This window comes from Oncorhynchus mykiss, chromosome 15, assembly GCF_057628025.1.
Source record: "Oncorhynchus mykiss isolate SJ-2025 chromosome 15, ASM5762802v1, whole genome shotgun sequence".
Taxonomy (NCBI): domain Eukaryota; kingdom Metazoa; phylum Chordata; class Actinopteri; order Salmoniformes; family Salmonidae; genus Oncorhynchus; species Oncorhynchus mykiss.
The window spans coordinates 71,444,060-71,466,313 of record NC_143036.1 but is presented as its reverse complement, the minus strand read 5'-3'; the positions used below and the strand labels follow the sequence as shown (position 1 = coordinate 71,466,313).

Below are 22,254 nucleotides of genomic sequence, written 5' to 3'. Positions count from 1 at the left end.
GACGTAATGTGATTCTAGTTCTACGGTGTTGTAATGTGATTCTAGTTCTATGGTGTTGTAATGTTATGGTGATGTAATGTGATTCTAGTTCTATGGTGTTGTAATGTTATGGTGATGTAATGTGATTCTAGTTCTACGGTGTTGTAATGTGATTCTAGTTCTATGGTGTTGTAATGTTATGGTGATGTAATGTGATTCTAGTTCTACGGTGATGTAATGTGATTCTAGTTCTACGGTGATGTAATGTGATTCTAGTTCTTACGGTGACGTAATGTGATTCTAGTTCTACGGTGATGTAATGTGATTCTAGTTCTATGGTGATGTAATGTGATTCTAGTTCTACGGTGATGTACTGTGATTCTAGTTCTATGGTGATGTAATGTGATTCTAGTTCTTACGGTGACGGAATGTGATTATAGTTCTACGGTGACGTAATGTGATTCTAGTTCTACGGTGACGTAATGTGATTCTAGTTCTACGGTGTTGTAATGTGATTCTAGTTCTATGGTGTTGTAATGTTATGGTGACGTAATGTGATTCTAGTTCTACGGTGTTGTAATGTGATTCTAGTTCTATGGTGTTGTAATGTTATGGTGATGTAATGTGATTCTAGTTCTATGGTGTTGTAATGTTATGGTGATGTAATGTGATTCTAGTTCTACGGTGTTGTAATGTGATTCTAGTTCTACGGTGTTGTAATGTTATGGTGATGTAATGTGATTCTAGTTCTACGGTGATGTAATGTGATTCTAGTTCTATGGTGATGTACTGTGATTCTAGTTCTATGGTGATGGAATGTGATTCTAGTTCTACGGTGACGTAATGTGATTCTAGTTCTACGGTGACGTAATGTGATTCTAGTTCTACGGTGTTGTAATGTGATTCTAGTTCTATGGTGTTGTAATGTTATGGTGACGTAATGTGATTCTAGTTCTACGGTGTTGTAATGTGATTCTAGTTCTATGGTGTTGTAATGTTATGGTGACGTAATGTGATTCTAGTTCTACGGTGTTGTAATGTGATTCTAGTTCTATGGTGTTGTAATGTTATGGTGATGTAATGTGATTCTAGTTCTATGGTGTTGTAATGTTATGGTGATGTAATGTGATTCTAGTTCTACGGTGATGTAATGTGATTCTAGTTCTACGGTGATGTAATGTGATTCTAGTTCTACGGCGATGTAATGTGATTCTAGTTCTACGGTGATGTAATGTGATTCTAGTTCTACGGTGATGTAATGTGATTCTAGTTCTACGGTGATGTAATGTGATTCTAGTTCTACGGCGATGTAATGTGATTCTAGTTCTACGGTGATGTAATGTGATTCTAGTTCTACGGTGATGTAATGTGATTCTAGTTCTACGGCGATGTAATGTGATTCTAGTTCTACGGTGATGTAATGTGATTCTAGTTCTACGGCGATGTAATGTGATTCTAGTTCTACGGCGATGTAATGTGATTCTAGTTCTACGGTGATGTAATGTGATTCTAGTTCTACGGTGATGTAATGTGATTCTAGTTCTACGGTGATGTAATGTGATTCTAGTTCTACGGCGATGTAATGTGATTCTAGTTCTACGGCGATGTAATGTGATTCTAGTTCTACGGCGATGTAATGTGATTCTAGTTCTACGGCGATGTAATGTGATTCTAGTTCTACGGAGATGTAATGTGATTCTAGTTCTACGGCGATGTAATGTGATTCTAGTTCTACGGTGATGTAATGTGATTCTAGTTCTACGGTGATGTAATGTGATTCTAGTTCTTACGGTGACGTAATGTGATTCTAGTTCTACGGTGATGTAATGTGATTCTAGTTCTATGGTGATGTAATGTGATTCTAGTTCTACGGTGATGTACTGTGATTCTAGTTCTATGGTGATGTAATGTGATTCTAGTTCTTACGGTGACGTAATGTGATTCTAGTTCTACGGTGACGTAATGTGATTCTAGTTCTACGGTGACGTAATGTGATTCTAGTTCTACGGTGACGTAATGTGATTCTAGTTCTACGGTGTTGTAATGTGATTCTAGTTCTATGGTGTTGTAATGTTATGGTGACGTAATGTGATTCTAGTTCTACGGTGTTGTAATGTGATTCTAGTTCTATGGTGTTGTAATGTTATGGTGATGTAATGTGATTCTAGTTCTATGGTGTTGTAATGTTATGGTGATGTAATGTGATTCTAGTTCTACGGTGTTGTAATGTGATTCTAGTTCTATGGTGTTGTAATGTTATGGTGATGTAATGTGATTCTAGTTCTACGGTGATGTAATGTGATTCTAGTTCTACGGTGATGTAATGTGATTCTAGTTCTTACGGTGACGTAATGTGATTCTAGTTCTACGGTGATGTAATGTGATTCTAGTTCTATGGTGATGTAATGTGATTCTAGTTCTACGGTGATGTACTGTGATTCTAGTTCTATGGTGATGTAATGTGATTCTAGTTCTTACGGTGACGGAATGTGATTATAGTTCTACGGTGACGTAATGTGATTCTAGTTCTACGGTGACGTAATGTGATTCTAGTTCTACGGTGTTGTAATGTGATTCTAGTTCTATGGTGTTGTAATGTTATGGTGACGTAATGTGATTCTAGTTCTACGGTGTTGTAATGTGATTCTAGTTCTATGGTGTTGTAATGTTATGGTGATGTAATGTGATTCTAGTTCTATGGTGTTGTAATGTTATGGTGATGTAATGTGATTCTAGTTCTACGGTGTTGTAATGTGATTCTAGTTCTACGGTGTTGTAATGTTATGGTGATGTAATGTGATTCTAGTTCTACGGTGATGTAATGTGATTCTAGTTCTATGGTGATGTACTGTGATTCTAGTTCTATGGTGATGGAATGTGATTCTAGTTCTACGGTGACGTAATGTGATTCTAGTTCTACGGTGACGTAATGTGATTCTAGTTCTACGGTGTTGTAATGTGATTCTAGTTCTATGGTGTTGTAATGTTATGGTGACGTAATGTGATTCTAGTTCTACGGTGTTGTAATGTGATTCTAGTTCTATGGTGTTGTAATGTTATGGTGACGTAATGTGATTCTAGTTCTACGGTGTTGTAATGTGATTCTAGTTCTATGGTGTTGTAATGTTATGGTGATGTAATGTGATTCTAGTTCTATGGTGTTGTAATGTTATGGTGATGTAATGTGATTCTAGTTCTACGGTGTTGTAATGTGATTCTAGTTCTACGGTGTTGTAATGTTATGGTGATGTAATGTGATTCTAGTTCTACGGTGATGTAATGTGATTCTAGTTCTACGGTGATGTAATGTGATTCTAGTTCTATGGTGATGTACTGTGATTCTAGTTCTATGGTGATGTAATGTGATTCTAGTTCTATGGTGATGTAATGTGATTCTAGTTCTATGGTGATGTAATGTGATTCTAGTTCTATGGTGATGTAATGTGATTCTAGTTCTATGGTGATGTAATGTGATTCTAGTTCTACGGTGATGTAATGTGATTCTAGTTCTATGGTGATGTACTGTGATTCTAGTTCTATGGTGATGGAATGTGATTCTAGTTCTACGGTGACGTAATGTGATTCTAGTTCTACGGTGACGTAATGTGATTCTAGTTCTACGGTGTTGTAATGTGATTCTAGTTCTATGGTGTTGTAATGTTATGGTGACGTAATGTGATTCTAGTTCTACGGTGTTGTAATGTGATTCTAGTTCTATGGTGTTGTAATGTTATGGTGACGTAATGTGATTCTAGTTCTACGGTGTTGTAATGTGATTCTAGTTCTATGGTGTTGTAATGTTATGGTGATGTAATGTGATTCTAGTTCTATGGTGTTGTAATGTTATGGTGATGTAATGTGATTCTAGTTCTACGGTGTTGTAATGTGATTCTAGTTCTACGGTGTTGTAATGTTATGGTGATGTAATGTGATTCTAGTTCTACGGTGATGTAATGTGATTCTAGTTCTACGGTGATGTAATGTGATTCTAGTTCTATGGTGATGTACTGTGATTCTAGTTCTATGGTGATGTAATGTGATTCTAGTTCTATGGTGATGTAATGTGATTCTAGTTCTATGGTGATGTAATGTGATTCTAGTTCTATGGTGATGTAATGTGATTCTAGTTCTATGGTGATGTAATGTGATTCTAGTTCTATGGTGATGTAATGTGATTCTAGTTCTATGGTGATGTAATGTGATTCTAGTTCTATGGTGTGGGCTGCTAGCGGCTGCAGGTGTTACTGGTGATAACAGGTGTTTCCTCATCAAAGCAGCTCCTGCAGCTGAACAGCACTTAGGCTCCCCAACATCACCTTTTGTTAACATCATAGAGACTTTAAACAAGCAGGACTCCCTGTGGACAGTATGAAACATGAGTAGAGCTCCGGGGGGTCATTATAATGGCACACTAATGCCAATCATGTGAATGTGTTGTTTTTCTCAACGGTTACCTTGGGAGAGGTCAAAAACATCTACAGCCAGGACTCACGAGTGGCGCAGCGGTCTAAGGTGAAGGTCGAGAACCATGCGTCCTCCAAAACACGACCCCGCCAAGCTGCACTGCTTCTTGACACAATGCTTGCTTAACCCGGAAGCCAGCCGCACCAATGTGTCGGAGGAAACACCGTCCAGCTGGCGACCGAAGTCAGTGTGCATGCACCCAGGCCCGCCACAAGAAATCACTAGAGCGCAATTTCTGAATTACATTTCGTATTATTTTCATTCCAGCTGAAAAGCCTTGGCCTGAGCAGTGCCAATGTAGGAGTAACAGGTTAGGCCCATGAGCCCACTCTCTGCCCACTCCTTCCAGGATTTCTACATTTGAAGCCGATTGTTTGCCCCCAAACATAGTTCCAAATCTAATCCTTTGGCAGAGACTAGAAGAAGGAAGTAAAAGTAGGTCCGTATGAAGAGGTTAAGCTGAAGGACAGGGTAGGAGTGCTGATCTAGGATATAAAATAAATATATAAAAGACCAAACTGATCCTAAATCAGCAGTCCTACGTTTGATGCATACGGCCCCAGATGGGATGTGACTCTACTGTAGGCTCCATTGTGTTCCATTCAATAGGTTAACATCATACACATTACACATAATGATTTGATAAGCTCTTCTACTAATTCACTAGTAAGCATCACTAGAGGGCTTACCAAATGGTGTGCCATAGACATTACATCTGGTTCGGGCATGATACTGGACATTACATCTGGTTCGGTCATGATACTGGACATTACATCTGGTTCGGTCATGATACTGGACATTACATCTGGTTCGGTCATGATACTGGACATTACATCTGGATCGGGCTGGGCATGATACTGGACATTACATCTGGATCGGGCTGGGCATGATACTGGACATTACATCTGGATCGGGCTGGGCATGATACTGGACATTACATCTGGATCGGGCATGATACTGGACATTACATCTGGTTCGAGCATGATACTGAATTAATTAATTGTATTTAAAGTGAACAGAGGATGTAAACATTCAAGACAGAATAAAGAGAGTTTAAGATATGATCTATGAGCTGTCAGAGGTGTATTCAATGGAAACACATTACTGTTTCTCAGAGGTGTATTCAATGGAAACACATTACTGCTTATCAGAGGTGTATTCAATGGAAACACATTACTGTTTCTCAGAGGTGTATTCAATGGAAACACATTACTGCTTCTCAGAGGTGTATTCAATGGAAACACATTACTGCTTATCAGAGGTGTATTCAATGGAAACACACTACTGTTTCTCAGAGGTGTATTCAATGGAAACACACTACTGTTTCTCAGAGGTGTATTCAATGGAAACACATTACTGCTTCTCAGAGGTGTATTCAATGGAAACACATTACTGCTTCTCAGAGGTGTATTCAATGGAAACACTACTGCTTCTCAGAGGTGTATTCAATGGAAACACATTACTGCTTATCAGAGGTGTATTCAATGGAAACACATTACTGCTTATCAGAGGTGTATTCAATGGAAACACTACTGTTTCTCAGAGGTGTATTCAATGGAAACACATTACTGCTTATCAGAGGTGTATTCAATGGAAACACTACTGTTTCTCAGAGGTGTATTCAATGGAAACACATTACTGTTTCTCAGAGGTGTATTCAATGGAAACACATTACTGTTTATCAGAGGTGTATTCAATGGAAACACTACTGTTTCTCAGAGGTGTATTCAATGGAAACACTACTGTTTCTCAGAGGTGTATTCAATGGAAACACATTACTGTTTATCAGAGGTGTATTCAATGGAAACACTACTGTTTCTCAGAGGTGTATTCAATGGAAACACATTACTGCTTATCAGAGGTGTATTCAATGGAAACACATTACTGCTTATCAGAGGTGTATTCAATGGAAACACATTACTGCTTATCAGAGGTGTATTCAATGGAAACACATTACTGCTTATCAGAGGTGTATTCAATGGAAACACATTACTGCTTCTCAGAGGTGTATTCAATGGAAACACATTACTGCTTATCAGAGGTGTATTCAATGGAAACACATTACTGCTTATCAGAGGTGTATTCAATGGAAACACATTACTGTTTCTCAGAGGTGTATTCAATGGAAACACATTACTGTTTCTCAGAGGTGTATTCAATGGAAACACATTACTGCTTATCAGAGGTGTATTCAATGGAAACACATTACTGCTTATCAGAGGTGTATTCAATGGAAACACATTACTGTTTCTCAGAGGTGTATTCAATGGAAACACATTACTGTTTCTCAGAGGTGTATTCAATGGAAACACATTACTGCTTCTCAGAGGTGTATTCAATGGAAACACTACTGCTTCTCAGAGGTGTATTCAATGGAAACACATTACTGCTTATCAGAGGTGTATTCAATGGAAACACATTACTGTTTCTCAGAGGTGTATTCAATGGAAACACATTACTGCTTCTCAGAGGTGTATTCAATGGAAACACATTACTGTTTCTCAGAGGTGTATTCAATGGAAACACATTACTGCTTCTCAGAGGTGTATTCAATGGAAACACATTACTGCTTCTCAGAGGTGTATTCAATGGAAACACATTACTGCTTATCAGAGGTGTATTCAATGGAAACACATTACTGCTTCTCAGAGGTGTATTCAATGGAAACACATTACTGCTTCTCAGAGGTGTATTCAATGGAAACACATTACTGTTTCTCAGAGGTGTATTCAATGGAAACACATTACTGCTTCTCAGAGGTGTATTCAATGGAAACACTACTGCTTCTCAGAGGTGTATTCAATGGAAACACTACTGCTTCTCAGAGGTGTATTCAATGGAAACACTACTGCTTCTCAGAGGTGTATTCAATGGAAACACATTACTGCTTCTCAGAGGTGTATTCAATGGAAACACATTACTGCTTCTCAGAGGTGTATTCAATGGAAACACATTACTGCTTCTCAGAGGTGTATTCAATGGAAACACATTACTGTTTCTCAGAGGTGTATTCAATGGAAACACATTACTGCTTCTCAGAGGTGTATTCAATGGAAACACATTACTGCTTCTCAGAGGTGTATTCAATGGAAACACATTACTGTTTCTCAGAAGCTTTGATCTCCTATTCCTCAAGCTAACTTACACCCACGACAACACATGTATCTTCATTGGTTCTACCCTCCAGTTGAGAATTCATTGCAGTTCAACCATAGAATTGAACGGGACCATTCGCCACGCATTGCCCTGGACCATTCCTAGCTTGAGCGTCACAATGGTAACAGACCCATTCAACATTATCGTCTGTGAGGTTTTCACTTGTTCATTACAGTATCGTGTTACCGGTTGGTGTCCTTGGCGTTCAATAACGACTTTCATGGAGAGCCGTTCAGAACTGTCCTTTCTCAGTCAACAGAGAGGAGAGAAAGAAATTTAAAAAAATCTTTTAAATATATATACATACACACTACCGGTCAAGAGTTTTAGAACACCTACTCATTCAACGTTTTTTCTTAATTTGTACTATTTTCTACATTGCAGAATAATAATGAAGACATCATAACAATGAAATAACACATATGGAATCCTCTAGTAACCAAAAAAGTGTTCAACAAATCAAAATATATTTTAGATTTGAGTTTCTTCAAAGTAGCCACCCTTTGCCTTGATGACAGCTTTGCACACTCTTGGCATTCTCTCAACCAGCTTCATGAGGTCACCTGGAACGCATTAAATAAACAGGTGTGCCTTCTTAAAAGTTCATTTGTGGAATTTGTTTCCTTCTTCGTGTGTTTTAGCCAATCAGTTGTGTTGTGACAAGGTAGAGGGGTTACAGAATATAGCCCTATTTGGTAAAAGACCAAGTCCATATTATGTCAAGAACAGCTCAAATAAGCAAAGAGAAAATACAGACCATCATTACCTTAAGACATGAAGGTCAGACCATCATTACCTTAAGACATGAAGGTCAGACCATCATTACCTTAAGACATGAAGGTCAGACCATCATTACCGTAAGACATGAAGGTCAGACCATCATTACCTTAAGACATGAAGGTCAGACCATCATTACCTTAAGACATGAAGGTCAGTCCATCATTACCTTAAGACATGAAGGTCAGTCCATCATTACCTTAAGACATGAAGGTCAGTCCATCATTACCTTAAGACATGAAGGTCAGTCCATCATTACCTTAAGACATGAAGGTCAGACCATCATTACCTTAAGACATGAAGGTCAGTCCATCATTACCTTAAGACATGAAGGTCCGTCCATCATTACCTTAAGACATGAAGGTCAGTCCATCATTACCTTAAGACATGAAGGTCAGTCCATCATTACCTTAAGACATGAAGGTCAGTCCATCATTACCTTAAGACATGAAGGTCAGACCATCATTACCCTAAGACATGAAGGTCAGACCATCATTACCTTAAGACATGAAGGTCAGTCCATCATTACCTTAAGACATGAAGGTCAGACCATCATTACCTTAAGACATGAAGGTCAGTCCATCATTACCCTAAGACATGAAGGTCAGACCATCATTACCTTAAGACATGAAGGTCAGTCCATCATTACCTTAAGACATGAAGGTCAGACCATCATTACCTTTAAACATGAAGGTCAGTCCATCATTACCTTAAGACATGAAGGTCAGACCATCATTACCTTAAGACATGAAGGTCAGACCATCATTACCTTAAGACATGAAGGTCAGTCAATACGGAACATTTCAAGAACTTCAAGTGCAGTTTATTCAAGTGCAGTCTCAAAAACCATCAAGCGCTATGATATCCTATTCCTCAAGCTTACTTACAACACATGTATCTATGATGAAACTGGCTCCCATGAGGACTGCCACAGGAATGGAAGACCCAGAGTTAAGTTCATTATAGATAACAACCTCAGAAATTGCAGCCCAAATAAATAAGTAACAGACATCTCAACATCAACTGGTCAGAGAAGACTGTGAATCAGGCCTTCATGGTTGAATTGCTGCAAAGAAACCACTACTAAAGGACACCAATAATAAGAAGAGACTTGCTTGGGCCAAGAAACACAAGCAATGGACAATATACCGGTGGAAATGTGTCCTTTGGTCTGAGGTCCAAATTTGAGATTTTCGGTTCCAACCATGTCTTTGTGAGACGCGTTTTGTGGGTGAACAGATGATCTCCGCATGAAGCATGGCGGAGGTGTTATGGTGTGGGGGTGCTTTGCTGGTGACACTATCTGTGACTTATTTAGAATTCAAGGCACACTTAACCAGCATGGCTACCACAGCATTCTGCAGTGATACACCTTCCCATCTGGTTTGGGCTTAGTGGGACTATCATTTGTTTTTCAACAGGACAATGACCCAACAAACCTCCAATCAATCAAATCACATTTATTTATAAAGCCCTTCAGCTGATGTCACAAAGTGCTGTACAGAAACCCAGCCTAAAACCCCAAACAGCAAGCAATGCAGGTGTAGAAGCACGGTGGCTAGGAAAAACTCCCTAGAAAGGCCAGAACCTAGGAAGAAACATAGAGAGGAACCAGGCTATGAGGGGTGGCCAGTCCTCTTCTGGCTGTGCTGGGTGGATATTATAACAGAACATGGCCAAGATGTTCAAATGTTCATAGATGACTAGCAGGGTCAAATAATAATAATCAGGCTGTGTAAACGCTATTTTACCAAGAAGGAGAGTGATTGAGTGCTGCATCAGATGACCTGGCCTCCACAATCCCCCGACCTCAACCAAATTGAGGTGGTTTGGGATGAGTCGGACCGCAGAGTGAAGGAAAAGCAGCCAACAAGTGCCCAGCATATGTGGGAACTCCTTCAAGGCTGTTGGAAAAGCATTCTAGGTGAAGCTGGTTGAGAGAATACCAAAAGTGTGCAAATCTGTCATCAAGGCAAAGGGTGGCTATTTGAAGAATCTCAAATATAACATATATTTAGATTTTATTTAATACTTTTTTGGTTACTACATGATTCCATATTTGTTATTTCATAGTTTTGATGTCTTCACTATTATTCTACTATGTAGAAAATAGTAAAAAGAAAGAAAAACCCTTTAATGAGTAGGTGTTCTAAAAGTTTTGGCCGGTAGTGTACATATATAAATAATACCAAGAAAACCCTTGAAGTGAACTGTGCCTCTGACTAAATGTCTTATCTTTCTGTAGATTTGGTTTGCCTTTCAATTCAAAGTTTTCCATCTCTGATAATACATTGACCAACTACTGCACGACAGAGTCAGAAGGTTGGAGTGAAGAAAAACAAGAACGCAGGTTGCACTAACTCATATGGCTCCCAATCGCCACATATCTGCCATCAGACAGCCTTGACATGTGTGTTTCCTAAACTCATTTCCTCTGGTCCTTTCTATACTGCACTCCCTTTTCCATACGCTGTCTAGCGTAGTCTCAGTGCCAGCTGGGAAAACGAAGTGCACAACCCATGAAAATCCCAGCCAGCTGTGGTGTTCACACAGCAACATGACAGACCTTGGGCACTATCTCAGATACTTGGCACATTCCAACCATAACACAATGGTTTGTGCTCCAAATGGCACCCTATTTCTTACATCACTACTTTTGCCCTATGGGCACTGGTCAAAAGTAATGCACTATATTAGGGATAGGGTGCAAATTTGGGACGCAGAAAAGCTATCATACAGGACACTGAGGTTTGGGACAACTGAGACAGACAGAGGGTGTAAATATTTTTGATATATGTGAGTGAACACCCAAACAATGTCCAACACTCCCACCTCTGTCTGAGGGCTGGACTCTGCCCTGAAAACAGGCCAAGCTAATTATCTGGTAGATTACGTCTCAAATGGTACACTATTCCCTATATAGTGCACTACTTTTGGCCAAAGCCCTATCATCCCTAGTAAAAAATTAGTGTACTTTATAGGGAATAGGGTGCCATTTGCGACTCTCACCGTAGTCCTGAGAGGTTGGATTTGACTACAAGGCATTGTGCATCGTCTTTGATCCACACAGAGAAAATCCTGTTGACGTCAGACTTTGACGATAGGGTGCCTCTGGGTACTGAGGCCTCAGAGAAGGGAGGATCTCTGGGTATGTTGTAACCCTGACCTCAGAGAAAGGGAGGATTCACCACTGGTTGATGACTAGACTCCTCCAGATCCAGTAACCAGGGCCAGCGTCTTAGAGTAGAAATGCTGATCTAGGATCAGTTTAGCCTTTTAGATCATAATGAACACGATCACATAGACAGGGAGAGACCTGATCCTAGATCAGCACTCTTAGACCCTTTATAAATACGGACTCTGAGATGCATTTATCATCATGGACCACTGATACTATGGTATGAGATGGGAGGCTGACTATAGATATGGACCAATGATACTATGGTATGAGAGGGGAGGCTGACTACAGATATGGACCACTGATACTATGGTGTGAAAGGGAAGGCTGACTACAGTCATCTTTTACCACTTACGAATAAATTTTACTGTAAACATACTGCCATGTCCTGCTAATATGATTCACATATGTGAGCAGAGCGAGGTTGGATGAGTGTATTAGCAGCGTGTGTGTGTGTGTGTCACATTAATCACAGAGCGGGGGATTACATAATGGATGTAACCCCTGAGACAAGTTAAATATCACCCACACCAAGCCAACCCACACCTTGATGAAGTGGAAATATCTCAGAAAAGGCCTTTGCTCAGCATTATGGTTAATTTTTACACAACAGTGTTAACTAATGGAGTAGGGTGAAGTTTATGGGACATTACACACTGACCAAAGATCAGTGTCTACGGGCAACTTCACCCCATACCATGTGAACTCATCCACAGAGGCACGACCCAGTACTACTCGGATGCTGCAGGAACATTTAAAGTACAGAGTCCCTTAAACAAAAGTTATAGCCTTGTTGTGGGTGCAGAGAGGGAGGGACTGTCTGCCTGTGAGTGTGTGCAGAGAGGGAGGGACTGTCTGCCTGTGAGTGTGTGCAGAGAGGGAGGGACTGTCTGCCTGTGAGTGTGTGCAGAGAGGGAGGGACTGTCTGCCTGTGAGTGTGTGCAGAGAGGGAGGGACTGTCTGCCTGTGAGTGTGTGCAGAGAGGGAGGGACTGTCTGCCTGTGAGTGTGTGCAGAGAGGGAGGGACTGTCTGCCTGTGAGTGTGTGCAGAGAGGGAGGGACTGTCTGCCTGTGAGTGTGTGCAGACTGGTGTCCGTTTCAAAGGGCTGCCTCTTAAGCATGTGTTTTTCTATCTAGGCTGTCTGTAGGATCCTCCTTATCTGAAGAGCATACTCCCCTGTGAGATGCCTCTGTGCCTGTCACTTTTCTGTTTCCATGACGAAGCTTCCATTATGATGTGGGAAACCTGATATTTGAACATCAGTGGATTCTAACATTCCGACATTCAATATACCATGGCTAAGGGCTGTTCTTAAGGACAACGCTGACTGCCTGGATAAACCATAAACCCTCGAGGTGCCTTATTGCTATTATAAACTGGTTAGCAACGTAATTATTGCAGTAAAAATACATGTTTTTTCATACCTGTGGTATACTTTAGAGCTGTAATTTCTGCAGGCTATTACTGGGACACTATGCAACACACCACCTCTAACCCTTATGGTTTCCTGCATGCATTCTAATTAAAACAGATATCTGGCTTAACTCAGACAGGTCTAATCACAGGTATTCTTTCATGCTATATTTCTGACATGTTGGGTTAAAAGCAATGAATGAGTAAAACAGTACAACTCTCCTCCACTGCCTGGCTAAACCACTCCCCTCTCTAAAACAACCGTGAACAGAGTAGTTTGGTGAGGACACGACGTCGAAACGCTGCGATCAAATTGAAGGATTCTCCCACAACAAATACAGGTCGGTACATTTTGTTTCTATGCAGCAGAGCTGAATCCATATTGGTGGCACGAGGAGAGTTTATTTACGTGAAACAGTTGGATTCTCCAGATAGATTGGGTCGACGACAAGTCGCTCAGGTGAAATAACTAGTTTGTTGCATAGACTTTTACTATAGTCTTGGCTCAGGCAAGTGGTTTGGTTCATATCTCAGTTGGACCGTTGATTAAACTTTTCCAAATAAATTGGCACACCTGTTTAGCCTGGTGAGTTATCTATACTGTAGCAGTTTCCTGTACTGTCTGTCTAGGTAACATCTGATGAGATTTATCAACAGAGATACAAATGGTTAAATCAAATCAAATGGTATTCGTCACATGCTTCGTAAACAACATGTATAGACGAACAGTGAAATGCTTACTTACGGGCCTTCCCAACAATGCAGAGAGAGAGAGAAAAATAACTAAATAATAAGGAATAAATCCACAATGAGTAACGATAACTTGGCGATATAACGTTACACGCAGTACTGAGTCGATGTGCAGGGGTATGAGGTAATTGATAAAGTGACTATCGGCAATAGGATAGATAAACAGTAACAGCAGCGTATGTGATTAGTAAAAATCGCTGGTGCAAAAAGGGTCAATGCAGCTAGTCCGGGTAGGTATTAGTTAGCAGTTTTATGGCTTGGGGGTAGAAGCTGTTCTGTGTCGAGTTGGTTCCAGAATTGGTGCATTGGTACAGCTTGCTGTGCGCTAGAAAATAGAATGTTCTATGACGGGTGGAGGGACAATCTTTATGGCCTTCCACTGACACCGCCTGGTGTAGAGGTCCTGGGTGCCGGGTGGCAGGCGGCTCGTACGAACTACCCTCTGTAGCGCCTAGCCGTCGGCTGCTAAGCCGTTGACCTACGGAGCGGTGATGCAGCCAATCAAGATGCTCTTAATGTTTAACCGCTCCACTACAGCCCTGTGGATGGGGGCGTGCTCGGTCCTTCATTTCCTGTATTCCACGATCAGCTCCTTTGTCTTGCTGACATTGGGGGAGAGGTTGTTGTCCTGGGACCACACTGCCAGGTCACAGACCTTCTCCCTGTAGGCCAGGGATCATCAACTAAATTCAGTCGCGGTTCAATTTATTTTTCTGAGCAGATAGTCAGGGAGGCGGAACATAATTACAAATAATTTGTAGACAGCAAATTGACCGCAAGAAGCCCAAACGGATAACATTTGACTAAAACATAATTTCAAACCTTGTTTACATTTGTTTACGATCACATATCTGTGTGGAATTACTTTGGAACATATGTTCTAAATTAAAATCAATTGGAGTTGATTTACTGTTGTTTTTAGTCTTATGTCCAACAATTGATTTAAAAAATAAATAATAATGTATTTATTTAGGGTATTCATTTTCTTGGGGGGCGAATAAAATCGTCCCGCAGGTCGCCGGTTGGGGAACCCTGCTGTAAGCCGTCTCATTGTCGTCTCGTCGGTGATCAGACCTACCACCGTACTGTCCTCTGCAAATATCCTGTATATATATGGTTGTATGTGATTCCACATACATGTAAAGGTTATACCTATTCAATAACTCTTTGGTTTTTGATTGAATAGGCTTCATTGCTCCTTTTTTCAGTTGGTTAAAAACTTCACCCAAAAATCTGCTCTCCCATGTCTCATAAAGAAGTACATAATCTGTAGATGTATTAAAAACATTGAGACACAACCAAGTGGTGAAACTCCCAATAACCTATTCATGCACATACCACAAGACTGATTTTAAATATTGGATGCAGGGCATTGAAACTCTTTTGAAAGATCAGACATTATACGCCCTGAGAGAACTTTTGATTCTCTCTCGTGTTTGGGCATGTCATGCAGTCTGTAATAACGTTGGGAGGGTGGGAACTCCACAAAGTAGCCGTCCCCGTGGGCACTGCTCTGTGGTTTCCTTCATGAAAAAGTAAGAGCACTCTTTATTTTCTTGATGGTGACATCATGGTTATGTCCCAAAAGGCATCCTATTCACTATGTAGTGCACTTCTTTTGACCAGGACCCATATCAAAAGTAGTGCACTACATAGTAATAGAGTGGGCGTTCTGGTTGTTTGTGGACCCTCTGCTTGTCATGGAATGCAGATGGAAGTGTAACATCTTAAATGATGTTTTTGTGTCTCTAATCAAATACCAGTGTAGGGCTGGTTGGTCTATAAAATGATGACATGTGACTGTCTGCATCAGTTTGTCATGTAGATTCTATGTGGCCACCACATCAGTGTTTATAGGTTACACTTGTTTTGTACAAGCCATTTGAATTAATATTTTCTAACTCCTAGAAAAACATTGTTCTGAGGTGTTGTAGAACCTATGAAACCTCCATAATGTGCTCAGCTGCCTTATTGTTTTGTCCTCACTTCAACTCAGTCACCTGTTGTTCTGTTTGGACTTCCTGAGCACAGGAGGGGTTGTTGTCTTGTGCCTGTATCTCATTGGTCCAGGAAGGTGTTTCACTGATGTTTTGTGTCAAACAGGACAGGAAGGACTAACCCGTAACTTCCTCTGTGTTTCTCCTTTCAGAGTAGGCTGAAGTTGCCCCTAGACTGTGATCTTGGGTCAATTTCCCCCACTAATGGTTCAGGTTAGGATTGTTGGAGGGGAAACTGATCCTAGATATGTACCTAGGGGAAACTTCACCCAGAGTACTTATTTTAAGTCTCACATCATGTCTCTCATCCCCTCTGCACATTTCTCTCCAATAGCACAAACATGCCAAACTGGGGAGGAGGTAACAAGTGTGGTGCATGCCAGGGGACAGTGTACCATGCCGAGGAGGTGCAGTGTGATGGGAAGAGCTTCCACAAATGCTGCTTCCTGTGCAGTGAGTGCAACCTCATTTTCTCTCCTCAGTGTTGGATCAGCCTAAGTGGCGTGCGTTCAGTAGGACGAAACATTTTGGAACGTTCTATCTGAAATATTCCACAATGTTTGGCTACTGAACGTGGTGGCCCTGTTAGTCCACTTTGTCCATGTCAAGAAACAAGCCCCAGACAATTGTGGAGCTCTGAAAGGATTGAACAGGTGTAAGGAGCCACAGAAATATGGTTGTCATTCTACCTTTCTTCCTGATAAGCCAGGTGGAAGGTTCACCTTATTGCTTAAACCTATCCCAATCAATCATTTCAGATCAGATCTACAAGTGTGTAGGGGTTAGACTAGAGCAGGGGTATTAAAATCTGACCCTACGAGGTCCAGACTACTGCTGCTTTTCTGTTCTACCTGACAATGAATTGCGCCCACCTGGGCAGCGTTTACACAGGCAGCTCAATTCTGATCTTTTCTCCACTAATTGGTCTTTTGACCAATCAAATCAGATCTTTTCACATCAGTTATTTTTCCGATCTGATTAGTAAAAAAAAATATATAATTGGAATGCCTGTGTGAACACAGCCCAGCTTTCCCAGGTCTAAATCAGTCCTTGATTAGAGGGAATAATGAACAAAAGTAATGGAACTGGATCGAGGTCCAGATCAGAGTTTGAGGGGACTTGAGGGTGTGTCTGAACAGGGCATGTGAACACACAGATAGTCAACCTCCATCTTGAATGGTCTTTTCTGTTCACTTTAATATGAATGGGAACCATGAGAAAGGAACTATACTTTGAGGAAGTCATATGACAGGGGTCAAACTGAAGTTCACCAATCTATGCAGTGTATCATGCACAATGCATTGATGTGTATCTCATCTCATAGCTCAGTAAATAGTAAGTGGACATGGTCCTACTAGCCGTTTGAGATTGTGTGTCTGTACCTCCTCAGTGAAGACGTTGTTTTGGGGACCTTGACTGGAGTGTACACACAGAGCACGTGCTGTGGATTAGCACTCTGCCATCAAAGCAAGCACAAAAACAATCTGTCCCACAAATTAACTATTTTTGTGGGTTCCTTACAAAACTGGCTTTGTTTAGAGACAGACAGACCTATAGATGAGTTAATGAGCAGTGGGAACCAATATGTGAGTCCCAAACGGCACCCTATTCCCTACATAGTGTACTACTTCTGACCAGGACTCATAGGGTAGTGTACTATATATGCATTAATAATGCACCTACCTCCAGTTTTGCTTTGTTGAACTCCTTATCATAATACATGAAGCCATGCTATTTAGATGCTATTTATCAAATGGTAGTTGTACAGAGGTAGTTGTACAGAGGTAGTTGTACAGAGGTAGTAGTTGTACAGAGGTAGTTGTACAGACGTAGTTGTACAGACGTAGTTGTACAGACGTAGTTGTACAGACGTAGTTGTACAGACGTAGTTGTACAGACGTAGTTGTACAGACGTAGTTGTACAGAGGTAGTTAGTTATACATTGATCTTGCTTGTACAGGAAGATTACGTTGTGAGAGATAATAAACTGTCTTAAACATTGTAAATGAAAATACTTTAATCTGGAGTTAAAGGTGAATTGTAGTTTCAGGTAAATGTGTGTGGGAACCACTTTACTCCTACATACTCAAACTGGAAGCCCCCATACTATTTCACCTGTATGCTTTTATAACCTGACCCGGGCCTGAGGGGGATGGTAGTGGGGACAAAATGACTTGTTTCAGATTGCACCTGATGCACATAATCTGAAAGAATGCTCTCTGTCTCACTCCGTCTTATTTCAATTCAATGGGCTTTATTGGGATGAGAAATATATGTTTACATTACTAAACCAAAGTGAAATAATCAAAGTAAACATTACTCAAAGTTCCATATGAATGTCATATGTAGTGTTGTAACTAGAACTATTTACACAAAGTACAAAAGGAAAAATAAACATATGGGTTGTATTTACAAAGGTGTTCTTCACTGGTTGTTTTCTTGTGGCAACAGGTCACTGATCTTGCTGCTGTGATGTCACACTGTGGCGCTCTCTCTTCCCCCCCCCCCCCCCTTCCTGGAATGAGGGATAATATCCCATTTAGAAACTAAATCCACCGTTGAGGAATTAAGACCTTTTTAGGGAAACTTGTGACAATTCAGTATCCCTCCAGTTACAATGCAATGTGTCATTCAGACAGCTTTATTTTTCCTTCCTATCCAGTGGTCTGCAGAAAGGGTTTAGACAGCAACAATGTGGCCATCCACGACACTGAGATCTACTGCAAGTCCTGCTATGGAAAGAAGTACGGCCCCAAGGGCTACGGCTACGGCCAGGGAGCTGGGACACTCAGCATGGACCGTGGAGAGAGACTGGGGATCAAACCAGAGGAGTACGTGTGTAGTATATACAAAGCTCTGGGGGTGGAGTTTCCCCTTGGTACAGATCTAGGATCAGCTTCCCCTCCCCCAATCCTAACCATTAGTGGGGGAAATGGAAAACTGACCCAAGATCAGCATCTAGGGGCAACTTCGCCCTACACCATATTCCTCTCTTCTGTTCAGTGGTTACTGTGTGGTTATATGGTAAATCAGGTTACAATGAAATCAAATGAAATTGTATTCTATCGCAGATTATGTGGGCAGCAAAAGCCTAGCGGTTAAGAACACTGAGCCAGGAACCGAAAGGTTGCTGGTTCGAATACCTGAGCCGACTAGGTAAATGTGTCCTTGAGCAAGGCACTTAACCCTAATTGCATCTGCTAAATGACTAAAGGGAAACCCAGCCGTTGGATTAGACCTGATGCGATTGTTCATTTATTATTAATGCATTGGTGCTGATGTGCATTTACACTGACGTATAGTTGCTCAACAGTTATCCAAATGGTTCCCTGATCATCTGAGGAATACTGTGTAAACTTCCAGAGTTCAGCCTAGGATACATTAGACTAGAGTGCATACACATCTGTCAAAATAAACTATAAACACTAAGTACTGTAATCAGGGTTTGTATTTAGAACACATCAACATAGGAGTACTGAGCTAGGATCAGATTTCCCTTTTAGATCATAATGAACAAGATGACATGAAAAGAGAGGACATGATCCTAGATCAGTACTCCTATTCTGAAATGCTTTTTGAATATGGGCCCAGACTCCTATTGCAGCATGACACTCTTTCTACATAGTTGTATTTTGGAATAACCTGATAGGCTCCTAGTCAGAGCCGTGGTAATGGCCAGTAACCTCCCAGCCAGTCAGAGCCGTGGTAATGGCCAGTAACCTCCCAGTCAGTCAGAGCCGTGGTAATGGCCAGTAACCTCCCAGTCAGTCAGAGCCGTGGTAATGGCCAGTAACCTCCCAGTCAGTCAGAGCCGTGGTAATGGCCAGTAACCTCCCAGTCAGTCAGAGCCGTGGTAATGGCCAGTAACCTCCCAGTCAGTCAGAGCCGTGGTAATGGCCAGTAACCTCCCAGTCAGTCAGAGCCGTGGTAATGGCCAGTAACCTCCCAGTCAGTCAGTCAGAGCTGTGGTAATGGCCAGTAACCTCCCAGTCAGTCAGTCAGAGCTGTGGTAATGGCCAGTAACCTCCCAGTCAGTCAGTCAGAGCTGTGGTAATGGCCAGTAACCTCCCAGTCAGTCAGTCAGAGCTGTGGTAATGGCCAGTAACCTCATCTACTGTACACACGGGGCTGTTTACCCAGTCTGGCATCAGGTGGTTGTTATGATGAAAGGGCCCCATTATGTAACCTAACCACAGGCTCCTGGGCAGCCCTGCTGACCCTCTTCTCTCTCCACACTGTCCCCGGCACAAAGCCTCCTATTCAGGGCCTGTGGGGCAGGCGGTTCCCCTTCGTTAGGGAGCGCTCCAAGGTCCCAGAGTTTACCCAGCGCCTACCCAAGCCTGACTCCTTGGTCCTGGGGACGAGAGGGGCCTGATGCACTCCCCAGAGAACCAGAGGGGATCTGTTCCCCTAACTTCTCTAATGCTGTTTGTTTGTGTATACCTTCAGGACCCAGTGTCACAGACCCACCACCAACCCCAACCCCTCCAAATTCGCCCAGAAGTTCGGGGACTCGGATAAGTGTGGCCGGTGTGGGGAGTCAGTGTACGCTGCGGAGAAGATCGTGGGGGCAGGCAAGGTGAGGGGGGGGGGGGGGGGCATAGAGTATTAAGGTTTTGAGCTAACTGTAGTGACCACCATTGATTGAAAACAGGTGGGTTTACTATTGCAAGGGGCCAATTGGATGGATTCACTGCAGGAAATTCATAAGATAGAAATCACATTTTTCTGGCTTAAGCTTTTTCATAAACTCTGGATTTGGAGGGCTGCTTTCCAGGCAGCTGGTGTAGAAGTCTGCAGTGCTGACTGACTGGCTGGGGGGATTCAGGCAGATGTAGGCCATCACGTCATGGCAGGCTGATGTGATTTTAGCTTGACTTTAAAAACTGGTGTTACGCTGCATTCTGCGGCTCACAATGAGAGGAAATGTACAGTATGTGAAGGATTATGGCAACACAGCAAGAATCCTTTGATAATCAGATCTGGTGTTGATGTTAGAACAATGCCTGTATGATTTGTACCTGTGTAGTATACTGCTGGGGAATGAAAAGCATTAGAATCTGTCCTCAATGCGCACTAGTTGATACATTCTTACAATCTAGTCAATGATATGGTCCTATTCCCCAGTAATGAATAAAGTAGTATCTTATCTCATCTTGACAGCCATGGCATAAGAACTGCTTCCGCTGTGCCAAGTGTGGGAAGAGCCTTGAGTCTACCACCCAGACAGAGAAAGATGGCGAGATCTACTGCAAAGGTGAGACATCGGGTTTCTAGATTCCCTTTCAGGCTTGGGCCTGCATGGTCACCAGTGTGAGGGAACCGTTGTAGGGTGAAGTTGCCCCTAGAAGCTGATCTTGGTTCAGTTTTAGGATTGGGGGAGGGAAAGCTGATCGTAGATCTGTACCTAGAGGACACTTCACCCCGGAGCAGCCACCAGAGCGAAGGAACCCACCCACCATAGGCAGATTACATGATTATACCTGAGGCACAAGAACTAGATGAACTAGCTGTTACATAAAAACACTGCAAAACAAAAACAGGAGCATTATACTATTAGCAGAGGGCATTGGAGGCCATGTATTCTAGCTGTGTTTGTGTGCCTGGGGTTAGGATGGAAGGCTCCGGACTTTAAGCCTTTGTTACTCTTTCCATGTCACCTGGAAATCTAACCGCTAGAATTCAAGTCATGATGCCTTAAACATTCCAAATCCATCTTCCACAATGGCTCCTCTTTCCAGATCATGCACACCAAATGGCATTGGAATGTTTTGGCTAAACAATAGACTAAGCGCTGTCCACGCACACAGTCTCATACGCACCTTAGGGGTTCTTTATTGAAGCTCAAGGGGGAATTTTAGGCCCTGCAAACACTTAACTTGTCCAGCGAATCTGACTCAGTTGTAATACCATGTAAGAACTGTCCTACAACAGTTTGTTTGCACAAAACCATTGAGCTGCTGTGTAATCATGAGTGAAGAACAAACGTTTTATCAAATGCGTTGTACAACCTGAGTATGTTCAGGGACCCAGAGTCAACTGGCAGATTGATCAGTTGGCTTTTAATGTAGCGCCCACGCAGCATTGAGATCAGGCTCGTTTTGTGCCGTTTATGTTCTGCGGTGTATTAACTCCTCATTGGATCAGCAAGCTCACAGGGAAACAGTGCATTGTAAGGTTACTTTTCTTCACCAGTGTTGTATTTAACAGCTTCCTCCATTGCAATCACCCTTTGACTGACGTAAAGTGACATGTTTTAGGATGCATCAGCATTTCCATACTCATTGTTTTCTTTGTCCCCAGCATGTTACGCAAAGAACTTTGGACCCAAAGGATTTGGTTATGGCCAGGGAGCTGGCGCTCTGGTGCATGCCTAATGATGACCACCCTCAAGACAAGGCATTTCTGACTGTGAAAACCGCTGTGCTACGTTGTTTTTTTAAAGGCTGGGGGAGGGCCATAATAGGGAGGATTTACCATTTACAAATATACAATAAATAAAAAGCTTTACCAAAAACAACTTAAGTGTGAAACATTCC

General features: G+C 41.8%; 1 protein-coding gene across 4 annotated transcripts; it reads left to right on the top strand.

Annotated features, from left to right (window-relative positions):
* Positions 1 to 12,600: 12,600 nt before the first annotated feature.
* crp (c-reactive protein, pentraxin-related) lies at positions 12,601 to 22,235 on the top strand. 4 transcript variants are annotated; one of them, XM_090198968.1, is made up of 7 exons: positions 12,601 to 12,910; positions 13,240 to 13,309; positions 16,050 to 16,168; positions 18,378 to 18,546; positions 20,165 to 20,294; positions 20,879 to 20,972; positions 22,019 to 22,235. In XM_090198968.1, the coding sequence occupies exons 3-7, from the start codon at positions 16,057 to 16,059 to the stop codon at positions 22,090 to 22,092; spliced, it is 579 nt and encodes a 192-aa protein (XP_090055094.1). In that variant the 5' UTR covers positions 12,601 to 12,910; positions 13,240 to 13,309; positions 16,050 to 16,056; the 3' UTR covers positions 22,093 to 22,235.
* Positions 22,236 to 22,254: the final 19 nt, after the last annotated feature.